The sequence below is a fragment of the Narcine bancroftii genome, chromosome 5 (genome assembly GCF_036971445.1).
Source record: "Narcine bancroftii isolate sNarBan1 chromosome 5, sNarBan1.hap1, whole genome shotgun sequence".
In the NCBI taxonomy this organism is placed as follows: Eukaryota; Metazoa; Chordata; class Chondrichthyes; order Torpediniformes; family Narcinidae; genus Narcine; species Narcine bancroftii.
The window spans coordinates 61,494,890-61,522,413 of NC_091473.1; the positions used below are offsets into that span (position 1 = coordinate 61,494,890).

General features: G+C 47.2%; 1 protein-coding gene across 9 annotated transcripts in view; it reads left to right on the plus strand.

Annotated features, from left to right (window-relative positions):
* LOC138763431 (roquin-1-like) overlaps positions 1–27,524 on the plus strand; it is a 137,465-nt gene that overhangs the window by 69,107 nt on the left and 40,834 nt on the right. For all 9 annotated transcript variants that reach the window (XM_069937552.1, XM_069937545.1, XM_069937547.1 and 6 more), the window contains 2 exons: positions 355–473; positions 20,912–21,024. In XM_069937552.1, coding sequence (XP_069793653.1) covers positions 355–473; positions 20,912–21,024 — 232 coding nt within the window. The remainder of the gene's footprint in view (positions 1–354; positions 474–20,911; positions 21,025–27,524) is intronic.

Here is a 27,524-nt window from a genome sequence, read left to right on the forward strand (position 1 = left end):
GAAGGCCTGATGCTGAGCTGTTCCTCTAAATTAAATTTAATATAGAGATATAGCACAGTAATTTTCTCCCCAGCGGCCTGTGGTGCCCAATTACAACCCCCAATACATTTTGAAAGGTGGGAAGAAACTGGAGAACCCAGAGGAAACCCATGAACCCCTGGTACCGATTGCTGGTGCTATAATAGCACGATATTAACCGCTACACTAACCATGCCGCCCCAAATTGAATTTGCCAAGATCAGACCTCTGTGACTCATTTAGGATTCCTCAGAGGGTGTACTTGTGTTGTGCCTCCCCTGCACCTAGAATGTACTTTTCTCTCCGTGTCTCATCATACGTTGAACCTCTCTGCAGATGCACCTCCTCCTACATGGGAACAGCTGGAGTTCGGGCTGGTGGCTGTAAAGACAGTCGTGCACGGATTGGTTGACTTCATACAGAACCACAGCAAGAAAGGAACAGACCAGCAGCAGGTAATGGAGGCTGTGGCCAACAGACGACTGGAGGCACGTGATATCACTGGACTGGGTGACGATTACTGGGACTGGGCAATGGGAGTGGTGGGAAATTACTGGATTTAGAACAGGGAGGAAGAGGAGTTTGTAATATGAAGGGCCTCAATCAAGTAAAAATGACCCAGTTCCCTTTGCAGAGCAGTTGAAAAGCAGAGGGTGGAGCCTGGACCTCACTGAAATGATGGTGGAGGCAGAAGCTCTAATAACATTTACACTACTTGGGTGAGCTGTGACCTTCAGGGCTATAGAACCAATGCCAGAAGATGGAATTGTGCTGTGTAGCTCTTTTACAGCTGGCAGAGGATGACCCAAGTGTTCTCCTTCAGAGCGTAGAATAGTCCAGCAGAAAAACAGACCCTTCAGCCCACAATGTCTGCACTGAACATGATTTTTAAAAAAAGTATCAAGATCCATCTTCATCTATTTCTTTTATATTAATGTGTTTATCAAAGTTTTTTAAATGCAACTATTTATCTGCTTCCACACCACTCATGGCAGCCATTTCAAGCACCCACTGCTCTCTGCAAAAAAATAAACTTTCCCCTTCTTACCATAAACCCAAGTCCTCAAGTATTTTACTTTTTATTCTGGGAAAAAGATTTTCACTGTCCACCCTATCTCTGCCTCTCATGATTTTATAAGCCTCTATCAAGTCTCTCCTCAGCCTCTGATACTCTAGGGCACACCTGTCAAACTCAGGCCCGCGGGCCAAATTTGGCCCGTGATATAATTATATTTGGCCCACAAGATCATATCAAATATGTATTAGAGCTGGCCCACTGGCCGCCACGCCAGTATAGCGCATGCACAGCTAATACTATAAATCCCAGAATGCTTTGCAAATGCATTGGCGTCAGCCCGCTAATCGCCCCCACCTCCTCTCTTTACTTTCATTAGCATCTGTGACCTGTCACCTAACTCACATGTAATAAATCCCTTACGAAAAATGGCCAAACGAAAGACAGAAAACAGGACCTTTCAAGACAGGTGGGAGGGAGACTATATGTTCATCATTTTAAAAGACAAACCTGTTTGTCATTGAAGCAAGTTGTTATTTTTTTTACTTGTTGGCTTGTGAAAAAAATACATTTAAAAGGAGCTTAAAGGCTATAGAGAAATATTATTTATTGAATATTTTATTTCTCATTTGTTAATGCTTCTTCTGGAAAGAGTAACCAAAACTATTATTAAACATTTATTTTAATAACAAAAAGTTTAACATTACATATGTTGAAAGAAGAGAAAACATGCAGATGTTGTTGAAAATGTTCAATAAATATTTAGTTTGGCCCACGACTTAGTCCAAGTTTTTAATTTTGGCCCTCTGTGAATTTGAGTTTGACACCCCTGCTTTAGGGAAAACAACCCAAGTTTGTTCAACTTCTACCCATAGCTCTAAACCAGGCAATGTCCTGGTAAACCTCTTCAGTCCCTTTGCCAAAGCCTCCATATCCTTCCTGTAATAGGGGTATCAGAATTGCATTTAACATTCCAAATGTAGTCTAATCTGCAACATATCCTCCTTAATTTTATTACTTAATGTCCCACCAAATGAAGGCAAAACATCCACCTTTTTTTTTAAACTACCCTATCTTGTGTAGCCACTTGAGGAACTTGGACCCCCAGATCCCTCTGTACAGCAGTGCTGTGAAGAATCCTGTCATTAACTGAATACAGTCCCCCTCACATTTCACCTCCCACAGCATAATACCTCATGCTTGTCCAGATTAAACTTCATCTTCCATTTTTCTGCCCATTATCTGTAATTGATCTATATCCTGTTGTGTTCTTTGTTAGCCCTCTGCACTGTCCACAGCTCCACAAATCTTTGTATTGTCTGCAAACTGACAAACCCACCCATCTACCTTTTCATCCATATCATCTATGTACATCACAAACAACAGGAGCACCAACACCAATCCTTTGAAACACCTTTGATCACAGACATCCAGGCAGAATAACACTCTTCTGCCATCCACTTCTGTCATCAAGGCTTTGTTGCAAGTTTTCTCTGATTCAGTTCCATGAACACTATCTGCAGTTTGTGGGTTGGGCTTTGCATTGTATTGGATCAGATCCTTTCTATGACCAATGAACTACCTCTGACTATGCTCTATGTTAGAGCAAAGTCAGAGGTAGTTCATTGGTTATAGATAGGATCTATGCAAGATCACAGACTGGAGCTGTTTCAGGGAGGTAGCCACTTACAACAATCATGTAAACATCGAGGAGCACACAAGCTCAATGTCTGGCTACATCAGCAGGTGCATTGAGGATGTCACTGAGATCAAATACTTCACAACCAGGGCTCACCAGAAAGCATGGTTGGATGCAAAGGTGTGGGCCCTTCTCAGAGCTCATGATGCTGCTTTCAGAACAGGATGTTAGATGGCACTAAGATCAGCAGGGCTGAACTATCCCGTGCAATCCAGAAGGCAAAGCGGAGATGCGCTCAGAAGATCCACAGACAGCTGTGTGACATCAGTGACATGATCTGATATATTCTTGATCCCTTGTCATTATGCATCTCATGTCATCCTTGAGAATTAAGGATAATGACACCTCCCTTCTGGACAGACTGAAAACCTATGCAAGGTTTGATGAGAAGAACAGCATGACGCGAAAGGAAGTTCTGTGTCTCCCTGATGAATGGGCCCCCTGCATGGCCGAGGTGAGGAGAACCCTATCCAAGGTGAACACACACAAGGTGGCAGGACCAGACAACATATCTTGTTGGGTACTGAAGGACCAATTGATGGAGGTCTTCACGAACATCTTCAACACCTCACTTCAGCAGTCCGTCATTCCCGCAGTGTTCAAGACAGCCACCTTCATCCAATACCCAAAGGATTGTCAATGACATGTCTCAATGACTACTGCCCTGTGGCATTGACCTCCACCATTATAAATGCTTTGAGTGTATGGTGATGGAACGCATCAAAGCACACCTCCCAGACATGCTGGACCCGTTTCAATTTGCTTATAGAAGAAACCATTCCACAGACGATGCTATAGCCTTGTCGCTTCACTCTGTCCTGGTTCACCTTGAGAATGATGCCTCATACGCCAAGCTACTGTTCATTAACTTCAGCTCTTTGTTTAATATGATCATTCCCCAGGGATTGGTGGAGAAGCTGTCGTCACTGAGACTCAACACCCTTCTCTGTAATTGGATCCTGGACTTTTTAAAATGGAAAGATCACAGTCTTCCCTGGTCAGTAGCAAAATGTTGAGCACCATTACACTGAGCATTAGTGCATCTCAGTGCTGTATGCTCAGCCTGCTCCTGTTCATGCTACTGACCCACGACTGCATTGCTAGATCCAGCTCCAACAGTGTCATCAAGTTTGCAGTTGACACAACCTCATCAGCATCAACGATGAGTCGCTCTACAGAGAAGAGGTGGAGAATCTTGTGAAATGGTGCGAGAGTAATAACCTGAGTCTCAACGTGGACAAGACAAAGGAGATGATCATGAACTTCAGGAAGACCAGAAACAACCTCCTCCACTATACATCAATAACTCTGTAGTAGAGAGAATGGAGAGCACCAAGTTCCTTGGAGTTCACTTAACTAGTGACCTGTCATAGATACTCAACATCTTCTTACTTGACAGGAAGTCACAACAGTGACTGCATTTCCCAAGAAGACTAAAGCGAGCAAGGCTACCACCACCATTTTATAGGAGCTCTATAGGATCCCCAGTTGACCTCACCAAAGCCTTCGACACCGTGAGCAGGAAAGGGCTTTGGCAAATACTAGAGCGCCTCGGATGCCCCCCAAAGTTCCTCAACATGGTTATCCAACTGCACGAAAACCAACAAGGTCGGGTCAGATACAGCAATGAGCTCTCTGAACCCTTTTCCATTAACAATGGCGTGAAGCAAGGCTGCGTTCTCGCACCAACGCTCTTTTCAATCTTTTTCAGCATGATGCTGAACCAAGCCATGAAAGACCTCAACAATGAAGACGCTGTTTACATCCGGTACCGCACGGATGGCAGTCTCTTCAATCTGAGGCGCCTGCAAGCTCACACCAAGACACAAGAGCAACTTGTCTGTGTACTACTCCTTGCAGACGATGACGCTTTAGTTGCCCATTCAGAGCCAGCTCTTCAGCGCTTGACGTCCTGTTTTGCGGAAACTGCCAAAATGTTTGGCCTGGAAGTCAGCCTGAAGAAAACGGAGGTCCTCCATCAGCCAGCTCCCCACCATGACTACCAGCCCCCCCACATCTCCATCGGGCACACAAAACTCAAAACGGTCAACCAGTTTACCTATCTTGGCTGCACCATTTCATCGGATGCAAGGATCGACAACGAGATAGACAACAGACTCGCCAAGGCAAATAACGCCTTTGGAAGACTACACAAAAGAGTCTGGAAAAACAACCAACTGAAAAACCTCACAAAGATTAGCGTATACAGAGCCGTTGTCATACCCACACTCCTGTTCGGCTCTGAATCATGGGTCCTCTACCGGCATCACCTACGGCTCCTAGAACGCTTCCAACAGCGTTGTCTCCGCTCCATCCTCAACATTCATTGGAACGACTTCATCCTTAACATCGAAATACTCGAGATGCCAGAGGCCGACAGCATCGAATCCACGCTGCTGAAGATCCAACTGCGCTGGGTAGGTCACGTCTCCAGAATGGAGGACCATCGCCTTCCCAAGATCGTGTTATATGGCAAGCTCTCCACTGGCCACCGTGACAGAGGTGCACCAAGAAGAGGTACAAGGACTGCCTAAAGAAATCTCTTGGTGCCTGGCACATTGACCACCGCCAGTGGGCTGATATCGCCTCAAACCGTGCATCTTGGCGCCTCACAGTTCGGCGGGCAGCAACTCCTTTGAAGAAGACCGCAGAGCCCACCTCACTGACAAAAGACAAAGGAGGAAAAACCCAACACCCAACCCCAACCAACCAATTTTCCCTTGCAACCGCTGCAACTGTATCTGTCTGTCCCGCATCGGACTTGTCAGCCAGAAACGAGCCTGCAGCTGACGTGGACATTACCCCTCCATAAATCTTCGTCCGCGAAGCCAAGCCAAAGAAGAAGAAAGATAGGTACCCCAGCTGCATCACAGTGTGGTATGGTTGCTGCAGAGAAATGGATCAGAGGACGTTCCACAGTGGCAGAGGGGATCACTGCAGTCTCCTTTGCTCCATATCGATGTGAGCTACCAGGATATTTGTCTGCAGAAGGCGCACAATATTATTGAGGACCCCTTCCACCCTGAATGCAACATCTTTCAGTTGATCCCGCCAGGGAAGAGATACATGAGCATCAGTGCCAGTACCACCAGGCTGAGGAACAGGCAGTGATAATGCTGGGCAACAAAAGGAACTTGTCACCCTAACCATCTGAGCCATTCATTTGTACAAACATTTGTTGAATAAATTGTACAAAATATATTTATTTATTTGTATAGATAAAAATGTCATGCATATGTATTGTTTGTCTATATTTGTGTTGTCTGGTTGTGTGTTGGCATGTTTTGCACCAAGGACCGGAGAATGCTGTTTCGTCACTGCAATCAGATGACATTATATTTGACTTGATGTTAAGTCATGATTGGTTGGCAGCTCTAATCTGAGATTACTCTGTATATTGTTTACTCAGTTAGTATGTCTCGATGGGCAGCATGCTGTTTGAGTTTGAATACAGACACACTATGGACACAAACTATCAGTGGGTGTCCAACCCATACATACACTGCTATGCAGCACTTAGCCTGGAACCTGTGCGTATATGTGCTCACACCCAACCTCACTGTGAGTGAACCTAACACCCCCACAATAAACTTGTGCACACCCTCCCACAGATCCACAGATGCATGCTCACATGTACTTAGGGAGGAGGCTGCTCTGTCAGAAGTATTGTTCTTCAATACTTCAAATGAAGGTCTGAACTAAATCCCAGATTCTTTCCTGGGGGGGGGGGAAGAAATCCTGGCTGATGTTTATACCCCAGAAAAAGTCTCTAAACCAATTTGATTGTTGTCAAATTGCTGCCTTAGTTCCTGCATACAAAAATGTTGCACAGACTGTGATCTCTGTCAAGATTCGCACTTGACTGCAGTATCTCTCTCTTCACTCAGTTCAATCATTCTACTCAGTATCTTCTCACAGAGATGCAGTGAGATTTAAGAAAAGGCAGAGTAAAGTGGAGCCTTTCATTTGAAGAAGACCGCAGAGCCCACCTCACTGACAAAAAACAAAGGAGGTAAAACCCAACACCCAACCCCAACCAACCAATTTTCCCCTGCAACCGCTGCAACCGTGTCTGCCTGTCCTGCATCGGACTTGTCAGCCACAAACGAGCCTGCAGCTGACGTGGACATTTACCCCTCCATAAATCTTCGTCTGTGAAGCCAAGCCAAAAAAAAAAGATATATTGCTGCTGTAGAAAGAAGGAAGACCTACCCTTGTGTTCACCACTACCAGGACATCCCAAAGCCAATGCAGCAAGAACATCAGAATCAGAAACCGAATTTATTGTCATGAATAAGTCACGATATTTGTTGTTTTGTGGCAATATCAGTGCAAACATTTATATAAACCACCTTACAAAAATAAATAAAAATAGTGCATGAAAGTCAAAGTAAGGCAGTGTCTGTCATTCATACTTCATTCAAGAATTTGATGGCAAGAAGCTGTCATTGTGCCGCTGAGTGCTTGTCTTCAGGCTCCTGTACCTTTTTCACGATGGTAACAGAGTAAAGAGGCCAGGCCTGGGTGGTGAGGATCCTTGAGGATAGACTGTTTTCTTAAGATACCTCAGTGGAGTGAAGTTTGATGCCCGTGATGTCACAGGCCAAGATAACAACCCTCTGGAGTCTTGTCCTGAGTCTTGGCACCTCTATACCAGACAGTGATGCAATCAGCCAGAATCACCTCCATGGAAGTTTTCAAGATTCTTTGTTACAAACTAACAAACCCTTACTAGTGCTAACACAGGAACAGCAATGGAAGACCGTGGTAAATTCAAAATAATAGTTTTTAATTAAACTATTAACAACATAACATTTCTTACTTATCTCTAAACTTATGACTCTAAATTTAACCCCACTGTGTGTGTGTGTGTGTGTGTGTTAAAGTCCAAACTTTTTGTTGAACTTCAGGATCACGTTTTTCTGGTTCAGAAGTAATTATAAACCAAGAGTGAAGCACATGATTTCTTTCAAACTCGCATGTTTTTGATGAGAGATATTCTTCTGACAAGTGTTCTCACAAATTTCTCCATCTTGTTAGGGTTGCAGAACTGTGTTCTTCATAATTAATTATTTCTTAAGAAGGGGTGACCATCTCTGGGCACATGAGGCTTTTAAAAGAGCAGTCAGAATTGGTCTTACTTATTTAAAAGCCACTTATGTTGTATTGTGGCGGTACGCCATTAGGCAGGCGAACTGGCTCCGCAAGTCACGCACACGGCGGGGCAGCCGGCCAAAACGGTGCCGTCGGGGGTTTCTCCCCGACCTCGACATCAGGCTCAGAAGCCCACGCTCTGCAACCCATGTGATGCCCTGGCGACGTCAGGGCCCTCGGCGCGGTTCTCAGCCAGGTCCGAGCTGGGAGCATAAGACCAGCCAGGCAGACCTGAATAAACGAATTTTGCTCACTGAACTCAACCCGTTTGGTTGTGGAGAGTAGCCGTCACTATATTGGTGACTCCAACAGGTTCAAACGCCTTTGAACCCAATATGAACGACACTTTGATCAATGCTATAGCTATCAAGCTTCCTGACTTCTGGAGGTTTCACCTCCGCCAGATTTCATCAGACGACCAAGTTTTATTATGTGGTCACCGCTCTGGACCAGACCACCGCCAAACGAGTGCTGCACCTCATTCAGCACCCACCTGGGGAAGATAAGTAGGGACCATCAAGCGGGTGCTCACCAACTCCCTCGGCCTCTCCAGGCGCCAGGGTGCCGTTCAGATGCTGCACCTCGATGCCTTGGGAGACAGAACTCCAGTCGTGTTGACAGAGGAGATGCTCGCACTCCTGGGCGATCACACCAACTGCCCACTCTTCGAGTGCATATTTCTCGACCATATGCCCGAAGACATCCAGTCGTTACTGTCCCAGGAGAGCTTTGACGACCCTAGGAAGGTCGCTCAAAAGGCTCAGGAGCTATGGCTTGAACGATTCCCAGAGGGCTCAGCAGTTCAGCAAGTTATGAGTCCCGGCCATGACCACGCCATGCCTTCCTCTAGTGCTGCGGAGGAACACTCGGCCCCTGCAGGGAGCTCAAAGAGCATAGCAAGAAGCAAGCCATCCACTTCAGGCCTCTGCTTCTTCCACCAGTACTGGGGAGCCAAGGCTTAGAAGTATCGTCAGCAGCCGCTGTTGATGGCTGCGGCGGCTGGCCAAGAACACAGCCTTCTTTATCTGCGGGATGCAATCAGCGGCCGACGCTTCCTCAACAACACTGGGGCCCAGATCAGCGTCATCCCGGCCACAGCCATAGAGTCCCAGAACCAGCCTCGAGGACCTCCACTCCGTGCAGCCAATTCGACGGAGATCTGAATGTATGGTAACAAGACTGTCCACTTCCATATTGGCCAGCGGAAGTTCTCATGGAGGTTCACCGTTTCGTTCCTCCCAACCTCTATTCTGGGTGTCGATTTCCTCCTCACCCACGGACTCCTGGTTGACCCCCGAAGTAGGCGACTTGTCGATGCCCGTACATTCCAATCCGTTCGCCTCAACACCTCCCGCACAGAGCAGCCGCAGATGGCCACAGTCAGCACACCCCAAGGATGAGTTTCAGTGCATCTTGGACGAGTTCCCGTCCCTCCTCAAGCTGCAGTTCTCCGCCGCCTTACCACGCCATGGGGTGTTTCATTATATCCCCACCCAAGGCCTGCCGGTCCATGCCAAGGCACACTGGCTCCCGCCGGATAAGCTCCAGATAGCGAAAGAGGAGTTCTCGCATCTGCAGGAACTGGGGATCTTTTGACGCTCCAACAGTCCTTGGCCCTCGCCACTCCACCTGGTCCCAAAAACCTCTGGTGGCTGGCACCCTTGCGGAGATTACCGATAGCTTAATTATGCAACAGTACCTGACCGTTACCCGATCCCTCACATTCAGGACTTAACGGCCAACCTGCATGGTGCGAAGGTGTTCTCCAAGGTCGACCTGGTGCGCAGTTATCAAATCCTGGTGCACCCCGAGGGCATCCCCAAAACGCCCATCATCACGCCCTTTGGCTTGTTCGAATTTCTACGCCTGCCTTTCGGGCTCAAGAACACCGTCCAGACCTTCCAGCGCCTCATGGATATGGTGGGCAGGGATTTGAATTTCTTGTTCATTTATCTGGACGACATTCTTGTCGCCAGCAGAGACCGGGCACCACATAAGTCTCACCTGTGCATCCTCTTCTCCCGACTGGCCGACTTCAGCCTAACAATCAACCCAGTCAAATGCCAGTTCAGGAAAGAGACAATGCAGTTCCTGGGCCCTACCATCACGGCCGAAGGAGCTACAGCAGCTGCTACGAAGGTTGCTGCAATCAGAGAGTTACCACGCCCGGACAACCTCAAGGGACTACAAGAGTTCATGCGTGTGGTCAACTTCTATAACTGATTCATTCCAGGTGCATCATGCAGCCGCTCTTCATCCTCATCGCTGCCAAGGACGACACTCGCCTGGACTCCAGAGCCTAACAGCATTCGAAGCCATGAAAGTTGCCCTCGCGAAGGCTACCCTGCTCATCCACCCTCGCACCAACCTGCATATGGCGCTCTCTGTCGATGCCTCTGCCACAGCCGTTGTTGCTGTCTTGGAGCAGCAGGTTAACAGACAGTGGAAACCACTGGCATTCTTTAGCCGTCTTCTTCGTCCGCCAGAGCACAAGTATTGTCCTTTCGACCGTGAGTTGCTGGGCATGTACCTTGCTGTGCGCCATTTTTGCTATTTCTTGGAGGGGAGGCCTTTCACCATTTTTACCAAGCACAAACCCCTCATCCAGGCACTCGCTATGGCTAGAGATCCCTGGTCGGTCCGCCAACGGCGTCACCTGTCCTTTGTGTCAGAGTTCACCACCGACATTTGGCACAAGGTGGGGAAAGACAACGTGGTTGCTGACGCACTCTCCCGACCGGCCATTTGCTCACTGACACCCAGCCTAGACTACGACCAGCTTGCCTGGGATCAAAAGTCCGATGAGGAGACGCAGGCCTTCAGGGCTGCCATCATGGGCCTGCGGTTCCAGGACCTCCCGACTCCTCGGTGATGGTATCGTCCTGTGTGATGTCTCCATGAGCACCCCGCGACCAGTGGATCCCCAGCAGTGGCGCAGGCAAGTCTTCCACCATATCCACGACCTTTCCCAGCCTTCCATCAGGTCCACGGTTCGTATGGTGGCAGAACGCTTCGTCTAGCACAGGCTTCGAAAGCAGATTGCGGACTGGGCCAGAACCTGCACCCATTGCCAGCTTTCCAAGGTACACAGGCACACCAGAGCGCCTGTGCAGGATTTTGAACACATCCTAGAACAGTTCAGCCACATACATGTGGACATTGTCGGCCCCTTACCCGTTTCCCGAGGCAACCGTTACCTTTTCACGGTGGTATACTCCACCACTCGTTGGCCAGAGGCGATCCAGATGCCTCCAAAGACTCCTACTCCCGAGTACTTTTGACCGGTTGGGTTGCCCGGTTCAGCGTCCCAACCCACTTCACCAGCGACTGTGGTGCGCAGTTCACCTCCGCCCTCTGGGCACAGCTCGCCAACAGACTGGGAATCGAGCTGGATCTCTCAACGGCCTATTAGCCACAGGCCAATGGACTGGTTGAGCGATTGCACCGCCACCTTAAGTCGGAACTTATGGCCCACCTCACCAGCCCCGACTGGGTGGATGAGCTCGACACCCAAAGAAGACCTGCAGGCATCATCGGCTGAGCTGGTCAACGGTGCACCGGTAGCCCTGCCCAATGCACCTCACAACCCGCAACAGTCACCACACGGTTTACTTCCCCACCTCCAGGCCCAATTGGACTCTTTCACACCCCCACCAACACCCAGACACAGCACACGGGCCTCTTACATCCCCAGCGAGCTGTATTCTGCAGAGTATGTTTTTATCAGGCGAGGGCCTTCCACAGCACTCCTTCAAAGAGCTTACGAAGGGCCGTACAGAGTCATCCAGCGTTCAGGATCCACCTTCACACTGGACATCGGTGTTAAGAGGGAACTGTTTACTGTGGACAGATTAAAGCCAGCACACCTCTACCCCAACGAGTGGTCGCGCATCAACCCAAGAAGCGAGGCTGCCTGGCAAAAAAAGACATTGGTGCCGGTTCTGTGGGGGAGTGCTGTGTGGCGGCACACTATTAGGCAGGCAAACCGGACCCACATGTCACGCACGCAGCGGGGCAGCCGGCCAAAATGGTGCCGTCGGGGTTTCTCCTCAACCTCGGCACCCGGCTCAGAAGCCCACGCTCTGCAGCCCACGTGACGTCAGGTCCCCTGGCACGGTTCTCAGTCAGGTCCGGGCTGGGAATATAAGACCATCCAGGCAGACCTCAACAAAGGAGTTTTGCTCACTGAACTCGACCCGTTTGGTTTTGAGATCGTTCAGTAGCAGAGCAGCCGCCGCTACAGTATCCAAAAATAAGAATAATATAATTCAGAATAGCATCTCCCTCTCTTTCTAGACATTACTGTCCTCGTCCTGTCCCTCCAGGATGTCCATTGTTTCTTCAGTTTTTTGATCCAAAAATTTCTCATTTCTTCAATAATATGGTTCTTTGACATCATGTGACCTGACATCAGCAGTTTCAGTTCCATTTCTGTAAAACCTCTTGCCTTTTCCAAACCACTTGTATCCATAACATTTGACCTTGTAGCAGCAGCTACCAAGCAAGAGACTCACAGGCACCTCGTTGGGGGTTCTCAACGACTGTTCATTTGAAATCCCGCGTGCCCCCTTTAAGGGCAGCGTGAGCTCTGACCTCGCATCGGCGGTGACATCTTAACGGCTGCCCTAGGCGTGCCCTGGGTTAAAGCCACGAGGCAAGGAGGTCCCCCAATGGTGCCATCTTCTCGTGGCTGCCCCGTCACGCGGCAGTAGAAGCACGGCAGGTTCGCCACGAGTATGTGTGCCGCCACACAACCTCCCCCCCCCCCCCCCCCCCCCCCCCCAGAACTGCCTTACGAGTCCCGCTGCTTGGGCGGACGGCCTCGGCGCTTGGGCTGAGCTGTTTGGATCAGTTGCGAGAAGTCCAGGTGTTCTGCCTTCAGGCGGTCTACCATAAACAATTCACTTTTACCCCCAATGTCCAATGTGAACGACTCTGTATGAGCCTTCGTAAGGGCATTACAAGGGTGCAATGCGTGGGCTGCGCCAAACAAAGACGAATTTAGCCGCATCCAGCTCTTTGGGCAGTCTAGTTGATCAGGTGCCGTGGTGCGTAGGAGGTGGGGGGCCAGCGAGGCAAGTTTGTTACGGAGGTCTGCCAACAGGGTCGGCTGGTTGGTCGTGGATGCTTTTTCCATGCCGAAGAACTCACCAGGTAGCGACAGTGGCGATACCTGAAGATCCTCCTTTGGAGCCGTCCTGATGCCAAGGAGGACCCAGGGCAACTCGTCTGCCCAAAAAAAAAATCCAGGACCGGTGAGGCGAGCCATGAGGGCTAACTTCAGGTGGCAGTGAAACTGCCCCAACAGACCTTTGGCTTGTGGGTGATATGCTGTGGTGTGGTGGAGCTTAACCCCCTGAAAGCTCGCCAACTGAATCCAGGGGTGATGTGTGCCGGGACTCCGAATCTGGCGATCAAGGTCCTGGTACATGTCTCAGCAGAAATGTCTTTGATGGGGATGGCTTCCGGCCATCTCGTGGTTCGGTTGATCACCATCAGCAGGTAGCACACCTCCCTGGACACTGGTAGGGGGTCCATGATATCAACATGGATGTGCTGGGTCGAACTGTTGAATCGGGGCCCTCATATGCTGGTGGACTTTGGAGGCCTGGCACTGTGTGCAGTTCCTGGCCATTTGGGCGACCTCCTTCTTGAGCCCGGGCCACACAAGTTGCTCCGCCATCATCTGCACCGATGTTTTGGCCGAGGGGTGTGCTAGATCGTGGGCCACTCTGAAAGCCCGCAACCTTCATTGCGGTGGGACTACTGGGCGCAGAGAACCGGTGGAAATGTCGCAGAGCAGCGTGTCTGGGCTGACCGGTAAATGAATGTCCTGGAGGACCTGCATTTCCGTGTCATCTCTCTGTGCCTGTGCCACCTGAGTGTAGTTTAGGCCAGGGGTGAGGCTGTGGATTGCGGGCCAAGAGAGTGCATCCGCCACAACGTTGTCTTTGCCTGCCCTGTGCCGATGTCGGTGAACTCCGACACATAGAGATAGTACTGCTGGCGGGCCAACCATGGATCTTTAGTCATAGCGAGGGCCTGCGCGAGTGGCTTGTGGTTGGTGAATGGCCTGCCCTCCAGGAAATACTGGAAGTGTCGGATGGCCAGGTACAGGGCCAGGAGCTCCCGGTCGAAAATGCTGTACTTGAGTTCCGCGTGTCGAAGGTGCCTGCTAAAGAAAGCCAGCAGGCGCCACTGGCCGTCGGCACACTGTTCCAGTACGCCCCCAATGGCTGTGGCTGAGGGATCTACCGAAAGCGCGGTGTGGGCCTCTGGGCGCGGGTGAGCCAAAAGTGTGGCACTCGCCAGTGCTTCCTTTGTTGCTGTGAAGGCATCCTCCACCTCTTCCAATCAAACCAGGACCTTGTCTTTCGCAGCGAGCATGGAGAATAATGGCAGCATGATGCGGGCCACGCCAGGGATGAACCGATAAACTCTTGCAGGTACTTAAGGGTGGTGGGTTTAGGAAACTGATGCACGGCCGCGACTTTCTCTGGTACCAGGGCGGCTCCAGCCGCCGAGGTGATGTGCCCCAGGAACTCCAGTGTCTGGTTGCTGAATTTGCACTTAGCCACATTGATCTAGAGCCAAACTGTCAAACGGTGCGGAGGTGGACCTTGTGCTCCTCGTGGTCGCAGCTGGCGATAAGGATGTCATCGAGGTATATGAGCACAAACTCCAGGTCCCTGCCCATTGCGTCCATGAGGCACTGGAAAGTCTGGGCCGCGTTTTTAAGTCTGAAAGGCATCTGTAAGAACTCAAACAGCCAGAACGGGGTGACGATCGCGGTCTTACCGATGTCGTAGGGGTGGTCCGGGATCTGATGATAGCCCCGTACCAGGTTGACTTTCAAGAAGACCTGGGCACTGTGGAGGTTTGCTGTGAAGTCCTGGATGTGCGGGACTGGATACCTGTCCGGCGTAGTCACATCGTTCAGGCGCTTATTATCCCCGCAGGGTCGGAAGACTTGGGGACCATGTGGAGATGTGAGGCCCAGGGACTGGCGGACTATCCCCAATTCCTGCAGGGGGGAGAACTCCTCCTTGGCCAGCTGTAGCTTTTTGGGTGGTAGTCCCCTGGTCTTGGCGTGCAGCGGGGGGCCTTGCATGGAGATATGGTGATAGACCCCATGCTGGGGCATGGTGGCTGTGAACTGTGTTTGCAGGATGGTGGGGAACTCGTTGAGTATGCTGGAATACTCATCCCTGGGAGCGGTGATGGCGGCTATCTCCGGCCTGCAGGCTTCCATGGCATCGAGGTGGACTGAATGGAAGGTGCGAGCGTTGACCAGCTGTTTGCCCTTTACATCCACCAGTAGGCCATACGCCCTGAGGAAATCGGCCCCCAATAGCACAGTACCCACTGAGGACAGCACAAACCTCCAGCGGATTGTCTTTTCCAATCTAGATCTGTCCCCCCCCCCCCAGGTGCCAAAGATGGTGGACCCCTTGGCTGCCCGCAGGGTGGGATCCCGTGCTTGGGTGTAGGTCTCGAGGGCAGTTGGGGGTAAGACGCTCAATTCCGCTCCGGTGTCCACCAGGAACCGCTGGACTTGTCAGTCACATGGAGGAGGCTGTTTGCGCGGCTGGCTGGGTTTTTTCCCTGAAAGGTACAGAGCTGTCTGCACTTACAAGCCTGGGCTCCTCAGCGTTGGTGGTAGAAGCACCAGGTGGGATGGTGCTCCTCAGGCTTGTGCTTGGGGGAGGGCTGTGACCGGCTGGTTCCTGGGCGGGTGACCTGGCTGAGGGCAGCCTCATTTTCCATTTTGGTTCGCCAGAGGGTATCTGCTCGGGCTGTGACTCGCCGTGGGTCTGTGAAGTCCTCATCCGCCAGCTGGAATTGAATGTCCTCGGGCATCTGCTCCAAGAAGATCTGGCAGAACAAGAAGCAGGGTTTGTGATCCTCCGCCAGCGCCAGCATCTTGTCCATCAGGGCCGATGGTGTTCTGTCTCCTAGCCTATCTAGGTGCAGGAGTCTGGAAGTGCACTGTTGTGGGGAGAGGCCAAATGTGCCCAGAAGGAGATTTTTGAGGGCAGGATATTTACCCTCAGCTGGTGGGTTGTGGATGCAGTCTCCTCGTTGAGCACGCTCATGACGTGGTAAAATATCGTGGTGTCTGAAGAGATGTTTCTGAGGCGAAACTGCGCCTCCGCCTGCCCGAACCACATATGTGGGCAATGGGTCTGGAAGGGGGGAAGTTTTGCGGCGGCAGCATTAATCTCCACGGGATCCATGGTGGGAGACCAGAAAAACGTCTGGCTCGTCGGGGTCACCAATGTAGCAGCAGCTACCAAGCAAGAGACTCACAGCCACTTCGTTGGGGGTTCTCAACGATTGTTTATTTCAAATCCCCCGCACGCCCCTTTAAGGGCAACGTGAGCTCTGCCCCCACACGGGCGGTGACGTCATAATGGCTGCCCTAGGCGTATGCTGGGTTAAAGCCACGAGTCAAGGAGGTCCCCTGACCGCACCATCTTCTCGTGGCTGCCCACCACGTGGCGGTACAAGCAGGGCTGGTTCGCCATGAGTATGTGTGCCTCCACAACCTCACCCTTGTTTCAAGAGGCTTAAGTAGTTTTATAATTCCACAAACTCTAGGCACATTTCACTCAAATGGTACTGAGTTTGCAAGAGTTGCTAGCATAATGCTCTTAAGAACCACAGATTGTCATGAACTAAATTAAAATCCACTTCTGTTTCATTATTGGCTTTGTCTTCCTTGATGCTGCATCTTCCAACTGACTCTCTTTCTCTTAGTGTCATGGCGTTTTTGCAAATGTGCTGTGACCTGTGTGTAACCCTATAACCACCCATAACTAACTTTACTAAGATATTTTAATATGGTATAATATTAACCTTAACGCAGATCCATTACAGGTGACATAGTGAAGCTCCTCAAATGAGTCTCCTTAATGATGACATCGACATGGAGGCTCCAGGATAGATCCTTGGAGATGCTGACACCCAGGAATTTTAAGTTCTTTTTTTTTTAAATATTTTATTTATGATTTTCCAAACTTAAAATCAGGCAGTTATCAACATTATCAATGTCATTGTTAACAGTATCAGCATTGACTACAATTTACAATTATCAGTTTTATACAAGATTTTCTGCAGAGTTCAAGCTCTTTTCATCCCCCTCCCTCCCCACCCTCAACATTTAACACTTAATTAACCACAGTTACACACAACATTCAAGACACTCACAACAAAGGTATAAGATATATATCAGAGTTTTATCGGTTTGTCTCCACACAGGCAGCCAGTGCTCAGGCTGTTTGGAATTTAAAGTTCTTAACCCTCTCTACTACTGAACCCACGATGAGGACTGGTTCGTGTTCTCCTGACTTCCTTGTGAAGTCAGCAATCATCTTGGTTTTGCTAACATTGAATGCAAGGTTGTTGACACCACTCCCTCTTGTACGCTTCCTCTGTTGTTTGTGATTCTGCCGACAACCATGGTGTCATCGTCAAATTTTTAGATAGCTTTCGAATTCTACCTGGATGTATTGTGAGTAGAGCAGTGGGCTAAGCACGCATCCTTGAGGTGCACCTTGTTGATAGTCAGTGAGGAGGAGATGTTGTTTCTGATTCGTACTGACTATGGTCTTCCAATGAGGAAATCGAGGATCTAGTTGCAGAGGCCCAGGGTTTGGAGTTTGTTGACCAGCACCGAGGGAATAATGTTGAAGGCTGAACTGTAATCAATGAAGAGCAGCCTCATGTGTGAGTTGCTGATTTCGAGGTGATCCAGAGCTGAGTGGAGAGCAAGTGATAGTGCATCTGCTGTGGAGCGATTGTAACGAAAGATGAATTGCAATGGGTCCAGACCTTTGCTTAAGTACATATTAATTCTGCCCATGATCAACGTCTCCAAGCATTTCATCATTGTAGATATTAGTGCTACTGGGTGATAGTCGTTGAAACACCTCTCTCTGCTCTTGGTCACTGGTGTGATTGATGCCCCTTATGAACCAGGTGGGAACCAGGTAGCAATGAGAGATTGAAAATGTCCATGAATTCTCCATCTAGTTTGGAATGAGGAGATCAAATGGCCTTTTAAATCTTCCGTCTGGGTGCCGTTTGTCCACTACCCTTTATCATCCCCTGAAGTCCATAAACAGTTGTACTGTAGAAAGTTCACAGCAGTCACACAGGGTGGAAACAGGCTATTTGGCCCAACTTTCCCATGCTCACCAAAATGTCCCACTCACACTGGTCCCACCTCCCAGCATTTGACCTGTATCACTCTTAACCCATGTATCCATCCAAATGTTTCTTAAACTTTGCAGAGGTTGTGCTATAAATACATAATCATTTGAAAATGAATGATATTCCTTATCTGTTGTAATTGTTGTACTGACTTGCTGTGTTCTGCGCTACCCTTCAGATCACAAATTATGGAAGCTTATAATGCAGAAGGTCAATGTTTGGGGTTCAGGCTAGCAGAAGAGTTATTCCCACCTCTCCTGCAACTGTATAAATGGCAGCATGTTAAGTGCTCACGTAGGCACTTATATCTGTTGCACAAGCCTTCTGGGCAGGGTGTATTTTATCTCGCAAAAACAGACTGGGAGTGGCTCCTTGCAGGTAAATCTTCATCTGACAAGCAGCACATAAAAAGTATTGGAGAAAGTCCAATACTGATTTATCTACAGAAAGCAATAGCAGTGGACATTTCGGGCTTGAGCCCTTCTTCAGAAGTACTGAAAATCAGGTATCTGCTATGACCACCTTTTGTCCCAGACCTTTTGTGTACTGCACTGGACCCCCAACATCTGCAAGTTTTCTTGTTTACCTTTGACAAGCAGGAATCTCTTGAAGTGAAATGGTAATACTTCAGCCCAACATGTTCCAAGTAAGAGCGAATTGTGAGGAAGGCATGTCCAGGAGCCCTTGGATATCAAGGGACATAGAGAGTTTTTTTTTAAATGAAAGTATTTGGCACAGGTTAAAAGCGGGCAAGGCCCTCAGGAGTGCTGAAGAAATAAATTGGGGTAAGAGGGGCCACAAAATATCACTAGTAAATAAGATTAAAGAAAATTTGCAATGCATTTTATGTACATTAAGACATTGGGAAAACTGAAGCATCCTGAGGAAACACATGCAAGTTATAGAGAAAACTTACAAGCTCCTCACAGATAGCAGAACTCAGGCCGCTGGCGCTGTAATAGTATTGCACTAACTGCTATGCTAAACATCCATGGATCTGTTTCGTGGGCACATGGTGAAGACTGATGTTACTGATGTAGTAGACAATTAGCCTGTAAATTTCATTTTTTTTATTCTCCAAAAATAAAATAAAAACAATCTAAACAACAATCCAATCTGGGAAGCAGCTCGAGATTGCCAGATCCCTCCGCAACCCCTCGTACTGATGGCTGATGTTTTTTTTTAAACAGTGGTCCACGGAAAATAAATAAATGCTTTAGTTTACTAAGGTAGTCTGTGGGAGAAAAGCAACTGAGAATTAAATTGTTTACTGCCCCTATGTCAGGATATGGTGAAAAGCTTTATGTTTGCTTGCTATCCAGCCAAGTCAACTTGTACTTGAGTACAACAGGTAGAGCAAAAATAGCAGAGTTGCATGATGTTGACATATGAAGGTGGAGTGTTCGCAATGTTCCTGGCACATCTGAAATATCATCACAATCCCCCGCCATCTTGACTGTCAGGCCCAGAGAACCACTGTTCTAAAAGGGATGTGTTCCATGTCTAAGCAGATATATAGATGGATAGATCCCCAAAGCTTGATTAGATGTATTCTAGGCAAAGGTGGAGAGAGCAGAGGCCCCAGCAGAGATTTCAAAATCTTTGCTGCCTGCAGGTGAGATGCTAGAAGATTTGACAAGAAGATTAACAAGTATATGCCACAAGTACCAGACAGCATGGCTGTTTTGTTGAGACTGGACCCACAGGTATCAGACACATGGCTGGTATTGTGTTGGCACTGGGTCCACAGGTACCATTAATCTGACCAAGCACCCAAGTCTGTGCAACTCTAGAGCAAAGAATTGCTGGAAGAACTCAAGGCCATTCAGCAGCCATGGGTTTCAGCTCATGGATGCTGTCTGATTTACTGAGTTCCTCCAGTAATTTTTTTTGTGTCAGGTGAAGATTCCAGCATCTGCAGCTTTTGTGTTTCTCTGTAGAAGTCTGGATTGAGAGTGCTGTCTAGCCACTTAACAGTGAAGATTCCTGGCCTTGTTTTAAGACAAGATCCAGATTCCAAAACCATGTGACATTCAGAACAGTGATAGCACTATGAGCGACAAAGGTGTGGCTCAATACGACATCATTAGAGTGTATTTAATCAGAGGTCTCTGCAATGAGTTGATGGGTATCACTTAGACCAAGTTTTCCAGATGGAAAAGGTAACAAGCCATGGAAGGATGCCTGGCAGTTGCGTACCTGTGTCACATAGAAGCATGCTGCACAGGATGAGTCCTTCAGCCCAGTGTTGTGTCGACATAGAACCACAAAAATTTAACCCTTCCCTTCCCCACAGCCTATAACCCTCCATTTTCCTTCTGTCCATGTGCCTATCTTAGAGTTTTGAATCTCCCTATTGTACAGCCTCCACCACCACCCTTGGTAATGCATTCCAAGCTCCCACCTCTCTCTCTGTTTATATAAAAAAAACATTCTCTCATTCATCTCCCCTAAACTTTACGCCAACTCTCAAACAAAAAACCAGATGTCCTCTGGTATTGGCCATTGCTGCTCCAGGAAAAGGTGCTGCCTATCCACCTGCTCTGAGCCTCTCATAATTTTATACACCTCTATTAAGTCACCTCTCATCCTCCATCTTTCTTCATAAAATGTGTTCTCCAATCCAGGCAATTTTCTGGTAAATCTTTTCTGCTTCCACATCCTTTCTGTAATGAGGCAACTATATTTGAACACAATACTCTTAAGTGTAGTCTAACCAGAGTCTTATACAGCTGCAACATTACCTTGTGACTCTTGAACTCAATCTCCCCCCGACTGAACTCTCATCTCCTCTTCTCTTTGCAATGCAGTCAGCACAGAGCAGCAAGTACAAAACAAGCATGTGCCGGGACCTAAGGCAGCGAGGAGGCTGTCCTCGAGGAGCAAGTTGCACCTTCGCCCATTCCCAGGATGAACTCGAAAAGTAAGTGGCAGTTCAGTTGCTGGATAGTAACTGATATGCAGTAGCTCCCTGTGAGTGTGTGCCTTCACTGTGGATGATTGCCTGTGACATCACCTGACTGTCCTTGATAACACACCAAGTTTTCAGTGTCCTGATGGGAAACATGAGGTCCCTCGTCATTCCTTCACTGTAAGAGTCCTCAAAATATCATCTACCTATTATATCCAACTGCCAACGCCCATCAGATCACTCACCCTAATTTTTAACCCCTTCTGGTACCAGTCACGTCACTCCCCCACTTCCTGCACCTGTACCCCATTTCATTGCTATATTTAATCTTTTGTTTGCCCCAGTTTGTCATATCCACATGGCCCATGGACTCGTTCTCTTGGTGGGGTAATTGCCAATCCACTAAGTGACCTCAATTCGATGCTCTGTGGGCAGATTGTAAGATGAAGAGGAAAGTTCCTTTAATAATCTCTTGCGATGTTAACAAAGTGTGGAGGACTTCTGGCTGGTTACTGCAGATTGGACTGTAACACATGCTGGGCAAGGCACAGAGGGAAGATTCCTCTGGGTGTTGCTTGCCTGAATCAGTGCAAAGAAACTCCAGTTCAAGTCTGGCAGATTCCAATGGGCTTCATTCTCCCTTCACTGCCTCCTCCCCATCCCACCCCCAGCATGACACCCTCCCACATGGCTGGAGGCAGGAAATTGTGCCATTACCTTCCAAAACACAGTCCAGTCAGACCAGATCAACAAGCAGGAATGTAAACCAATGATTTCCTGACGCTTGTCCTAATGGATGTCATCTTTGGACCCTGTATGCATTAAAATTCAAGATTATTTTATTGTCGTGTAATGAAACAGAAAATGTGATATTACCATAAGGCAGACAAAGATTCACCGTCCCAGTGCCCCTTACAGCCAGCGAAAGAGAAGCAACAGAGAGTCCCCAGGGTCACTGAATGTTCATGGATTTGCCTCCAGTGCTCCTGCAACCTCCACAGTCACAACGGTCTTCAATCCAAACCATCAGCAACCAGACCCTGTGGTCTGGAACATGCCCTTATGAAGTTTTCTCCTCATCAGGGCCCCCATGTAATGACAGCAGAGAATATGCAATGCCACATCATGGAATCAGACACTTTCTTTACTATTTCAGGAAGTGGAGTACCAATATATTATTTAGGATATTGAACTACATCTCAGATATGGTGGTCCAATACAACTCCATAGAACGTTATAGCACAGTGCAGGCCCTTCGTCCCACAATGTGGTGCTGGCCTACATAAACCTACTCCTCAAAAATCGAACCCTTCCTCCCTCGCAGCCCATAACCCTCCATTTTTCTTGCATCCGCATTCCTGTCTAAAAGTCTCGAATATCCCTATTGATTCAGCCTCCACCACCCTGGCAGTGCATTCCAGGCACCCATCCCTTTCTGAGTAAAATAAAACTAACCTCTGATATTTCCCCTAAACATTCTTTCACTCACCTGAAACAGACGTCTTCTAGATATTTGCCCTGGGATAAACGTGTTGCTGTCCACTCTATCTGTCCCTCTCATAATCTTGTACATTTCTATTAAGTCATCTCTCATCCTTTGTCGTTCCAAAGAGAAACTGATGAGATATGAAATCACATTTAAAATACTTGAGGAGCTGCACCCAAGATAAATACATGGCATCCAATAATTTGCTAATGTCTGGAAAGGGATTGTCTGGATAGGCATCTCATGACTCCACATGTACATGATATTGAAGCTTCACCTTATCTCCACTGTTGCTAGTGCTGTGCACATCCTAACAAAATCTGCAACTTATTCATATTCCAGGGCAACCTGAATGGAACATAGAGTAATGACTGGATCTTATCAACCCTTCCAGGAGCGCTAGAGCACAGGGTGTGATGGTGATCAGTGAAACATCTCTGCTGTTTGGGTCTAAACAGGATATGGCATTTTATTGTTCTGGGATATCCCTGTATTTTCCGCTCGAGATGCGGAGTTCAGAGTTCATCCAAAGTACGAGAAAATTGTTCTGGGAAATGTAGACAAATCCATGCCCTTTCAGGGTCCAGTGTCTGCATCCAGTTTAAGCAATGTTATTAGCACTGGCTAGATAAACCTGGGCCAGAGGAAGATGGAGCCTCCCTTGTGCCTGTTCTCAGCAGTACAATTGTAGCAATACCTCTCTATTTCTAAACTTTAAGCTTATGTGACATTTGCCTTTCTACTTGCTACTCCTGGCCATGAATGTTCTATGATTCCCACACACTGATCCCTTAGTATACCACTCGTATGCAGTTTCTCCATTTACTCATGGAACTACACAGCCTAGCACTGTCCCATGTTAAGCTCCATTTGCCAAGTTTTCTCCCACGCACTCATCTGTTGCAGAGAGAGAAAGATTGTGACAGAGGGGAATTGAAGGAAAGGAGACATGCACTACCAAACTGAGACTACCTGCAAATTGAAGGAACAACACTTCTTATTTTTTGGGCACCTTTTTTTTTTGAATATTTTATTTATGATTTTCCAAACTTAAACTCAAGCAGTTATCAAAATTATCAATGTTAACAGTGTCAGCATTGACTACAATTTACAATTATCAATTCTATACAAGTTCTTTTCATCTCTCTCACCCCCCCAACCCGCACACCCACAACATTTAATACTTAACTAACCACAGTTATACACAACATTCAAGACACTCACAGCAAAGGTATGAAACAAATATCAGGAGTTTATGGGGTTGTCACAACATGGCGGTTAGTGCTCAGGCTGTTTTCTTCTCTTGACTTTTCCTGGTTGGGATGGACCCCCCAATTGAGGGATAGATGGGGAAGGTAGCGCAGCAAGGCACGATGGTCCACACTATAATTGGAACTTAAGTATAGTTGCCGAATTTTCAAAAAAAGTGTTATACTTTTTTCTTAAGTTGTAAGTCATTTTCTCCAGGGGAACTCAACTTGTCTTTTCCGTGTTCCAGCGCACAATGCTCAAGCAAGAGTCCAATTTCCAGGTAGCCACTATGCACTTCCTGGCCATTGCTAATGTGATCATTAAGAATTGGATTTGAAATTTGGACAGATTCATAGTAAGTCTTATGTCCATTATGTTTCCCAACAGGAAGAACTCTGAGTCCTGCAGGAATTCTTCAATTATATTTTTTTTCTAGGACTTGGCCTAGTTCCACCCAAAAGGTTCTCACCGTGGCACATATCCAGGTTGCATGTACAAAGGTTCCTGTCTTAATGCCAAATCTGAAACATTGGTTTGACAATTCTGGTTTAGATTTGTTCAATTTTTGCGCTATCGGGTATAGCTGGTGTAGAAAGTTGTATTGTACTAGCCTATACCACACATTAATGATTGCAGTCATGCTGATCCAACACAAGTCGGACCAGCATCGCTCATCAGTCGAAATTCCGAGCATTCGTCTCCCACCTCAGTCTTGATTTGTGAAGGCTTGGTTTAGGACCTTCCGCTTGGAGCTAGAAATACATTGCCGAGATGAACTTTCGTGTGTTTTCCCCCTTCAAATCAAGGTCTCTGTCACTGCACTCTGGTAGGGCCATAGTTGGACCTAATTTGTCCTGATATATCTGACAGACCCAGCAAACTCGTTGTCCAAGCTGGCTCTACTTTGGAAGACTGTGGGAACATCTTATTTGATAAATCATACTTATTGCTGAGTTTTTCAAGTGACATTAGCTGCCACTGCCCCATGCACCTGACACCATTACAACACCAGGTGTCCAGAATTTTGTTACCTATCGTCAATGGTATTAATCTGTTTGGAGTTGGGGATGTTTTGGGGACTGCCCCACTTTGATTCCTAGATATTGGTTAATCTTATTCCAAATTAAGATCATTTGTTTTTGTATAGGGCTGCCTGATTTCCCAGATAACAATTTAGCGTCCCATTTATAAATAAAGTCCTCTGCTACCTTCTCACCTACCACGTCCAGGTAAATTTGTGCCCAGATGATACACCCCCTTCAAAGAGTGAGACGATGTATCTCAACTGGGCTGCCCAATAGTATTTCTTGAAGTCTGGCATTTGTAATCTGCCCAAACTCTAATCCCAGGTCAATTTTTCCATAGAGACCCTGGCTACCTTTCTATTCCATAGAAATGTTCTTATTCAAGAGAGCAAATTTTGGAAGAATCCCACGGGCAGTATCTGGAAGAGGTTCTGAAGTCTTGGCAACGTGTTTGATTTAACACAGTTGACCTTGCCCACTAAAGTTATGGGCAGAGTCATCTACCTATTTAAGTCCTCCTCAATTCTTCCAAGCAAGAGGGTATAATTTAGTTTATATAAATTATTCCAGTTATTGTCTTCTCTGACTTCAAGATATTTGATCCTGTTTTGTAGCCACTTTAAATAACTGTTTTCTTGAAATTGACTAATTCACCCTTAGTAAATGGCATGGTTTCACTCTTGTCCCCACAGTCCTCCAAAGTAGAGCCAGCTTGGACAATAAGTTTGCTGAGTCTATCAGATATATCAGTACGTCAATCGCAAATAAATTGATTTTATGTTCTTCCTGGCCTGATCTAAAACCCTTGATGCCTGGATCCTGGTGAATGGCTTCAGCCAGTAGATCCATGGCTAGTACAAACAGCTGGAGATAGCGTGCACCCTGTCTATTTGATCTTATCAATTGGAAAGCTGGAGAAATTTGTCCATTGATCACAACTTTAGCCTTGGGCGCATGGTCCACCGCCCTTGCCCAATTTATAAAAGTTGCCCCAAACCCCAACTTGTCCAGCACTTTAATAAAAAATTCCACTCCAATCTGTCAAATGCCTTTTCTGCATTCAGGGTCACAGCCAAACCTCTCTTGTTCCTGGTTTGCGCCAGATACATTATATTCAACAATCTGCCAATGTTATCTGCTGCCTGTCTTTTTTTCACAAACCCTGCTTATTCTTTATTTATTAGTTTCAGCAGATGTTTCACCAATCCAATTCCTAGGGGTTTGGCCGGTATCTTATCTCCATGTTCAACAGTATAAGAAGATGACATTAGCAGATCTTTGTCTTTCTTAAGTATTGTTGTAATGATTGCTGTCGAAAAAGATTCCAGCAAAGTATGGATTTCCATTGCCTGTTCTACCATCTCCATATAGAGAGGCATCAATAAATCTTTAAATTCCTTATAAAACTTGGGTAGAAACCCATCCTCCCCTGAAGACTTGTTAGCCTCCAGCAAATTCAATGCTTTCCCTATCTTCTTCCGTGCAGGGAAGATCTAGGCCTTCCTGTTCTTCTGGGTCTAAATTTTGTTATTCTAATTCAGACAGGAACTCCCTGGTTTTATCGGACCCTCCCCCCCACCCCCCCTGTCAATTCTGATTTGTGTAAACCCTCATAGAATTCCCTGTCTCATTAATCAGGTTTATGGGTGATCCTGCCATTCCCATTTTGTATCACATTGATCGTCCTTGAGGCCTGTTGTGTCCTCAGTTGTCAAGAAGGACTTTGTCTACTCTCCAAATTCATAGTATTTTTGTTTTGACCATGTTATGGCCCTTTTCCATACTGTACATATTGTTTTTCAGTTTTTTTAAATTTGTTAGAGCCCTATAATGGTCTTCTGAACCCTATTTTTAGAAATCCTTTACTAAATGAGTAATTTCCTTTTCTAATTCGTCCACCTCCCTCATTATTTTTACTCTTTTGGTATATCCAATTATTTAACCTCTCAAATTTGCTTTGAGGTTATCCCATAGGACAAATTTATCTGGAGTAGAGTAGTCATGCAGAACATTTCTATCTGCATTGTTATAACACCAGCTTCTTTAACGCCAACGTATTCACCACCTGTATGGCATATCCTGCTTATCTGTCATATCTATTATTAATGTCAGGGGTGAATGATCTGAGAGAGGTCTTACTGTGCACTCAGCCTCCATGATCCTTGCCTCTACATGGGCTGAAGCCAAGAAAAAAATCTAGAGTAGGAGTCGTGATGCTTTGAGTAGAAGGAATAATCCCTCTCCCTCAGATGTTTCTATCTCCACACATCTATTAAGTTTAGCTCCTCCATACAGTCAACTGAACCCCTCGCCTCCTTTGTTTTAGTTAATTTCTTTGTTGACTTATCTAAGACAGGGTCAGACAAAAATTAAAATCTCCCCCAACCAAAATGTTCTCCTTTCCCTCTGCCAATCTCAGGAAAATATGCTGTATGAACTTTTCACCATCAAAGTTGGGTCATACACAATTTCTAAGATCCAGGATTCTGAATATATCTGACAGTGCACCATTACAAATCTTCCTATTCAGTCTGTGATCACATTCTGCACTCTCACTGGAACACTCTTAGCTATCAGAATTGCCACCCACTCCCCCTCCCCTACATTTGAGCCGAACGAGGAGGCTATTACCTGGACCACCCATTCCTTTTGGAGTTCCCACTCTGTTAAATGTGTTTCTTGGAGAAAGGCCAGATCCGCCCCCTTTTTTTAATGTGTGCCAAGACTCTTCCTCTTCACTCTTGCATTCA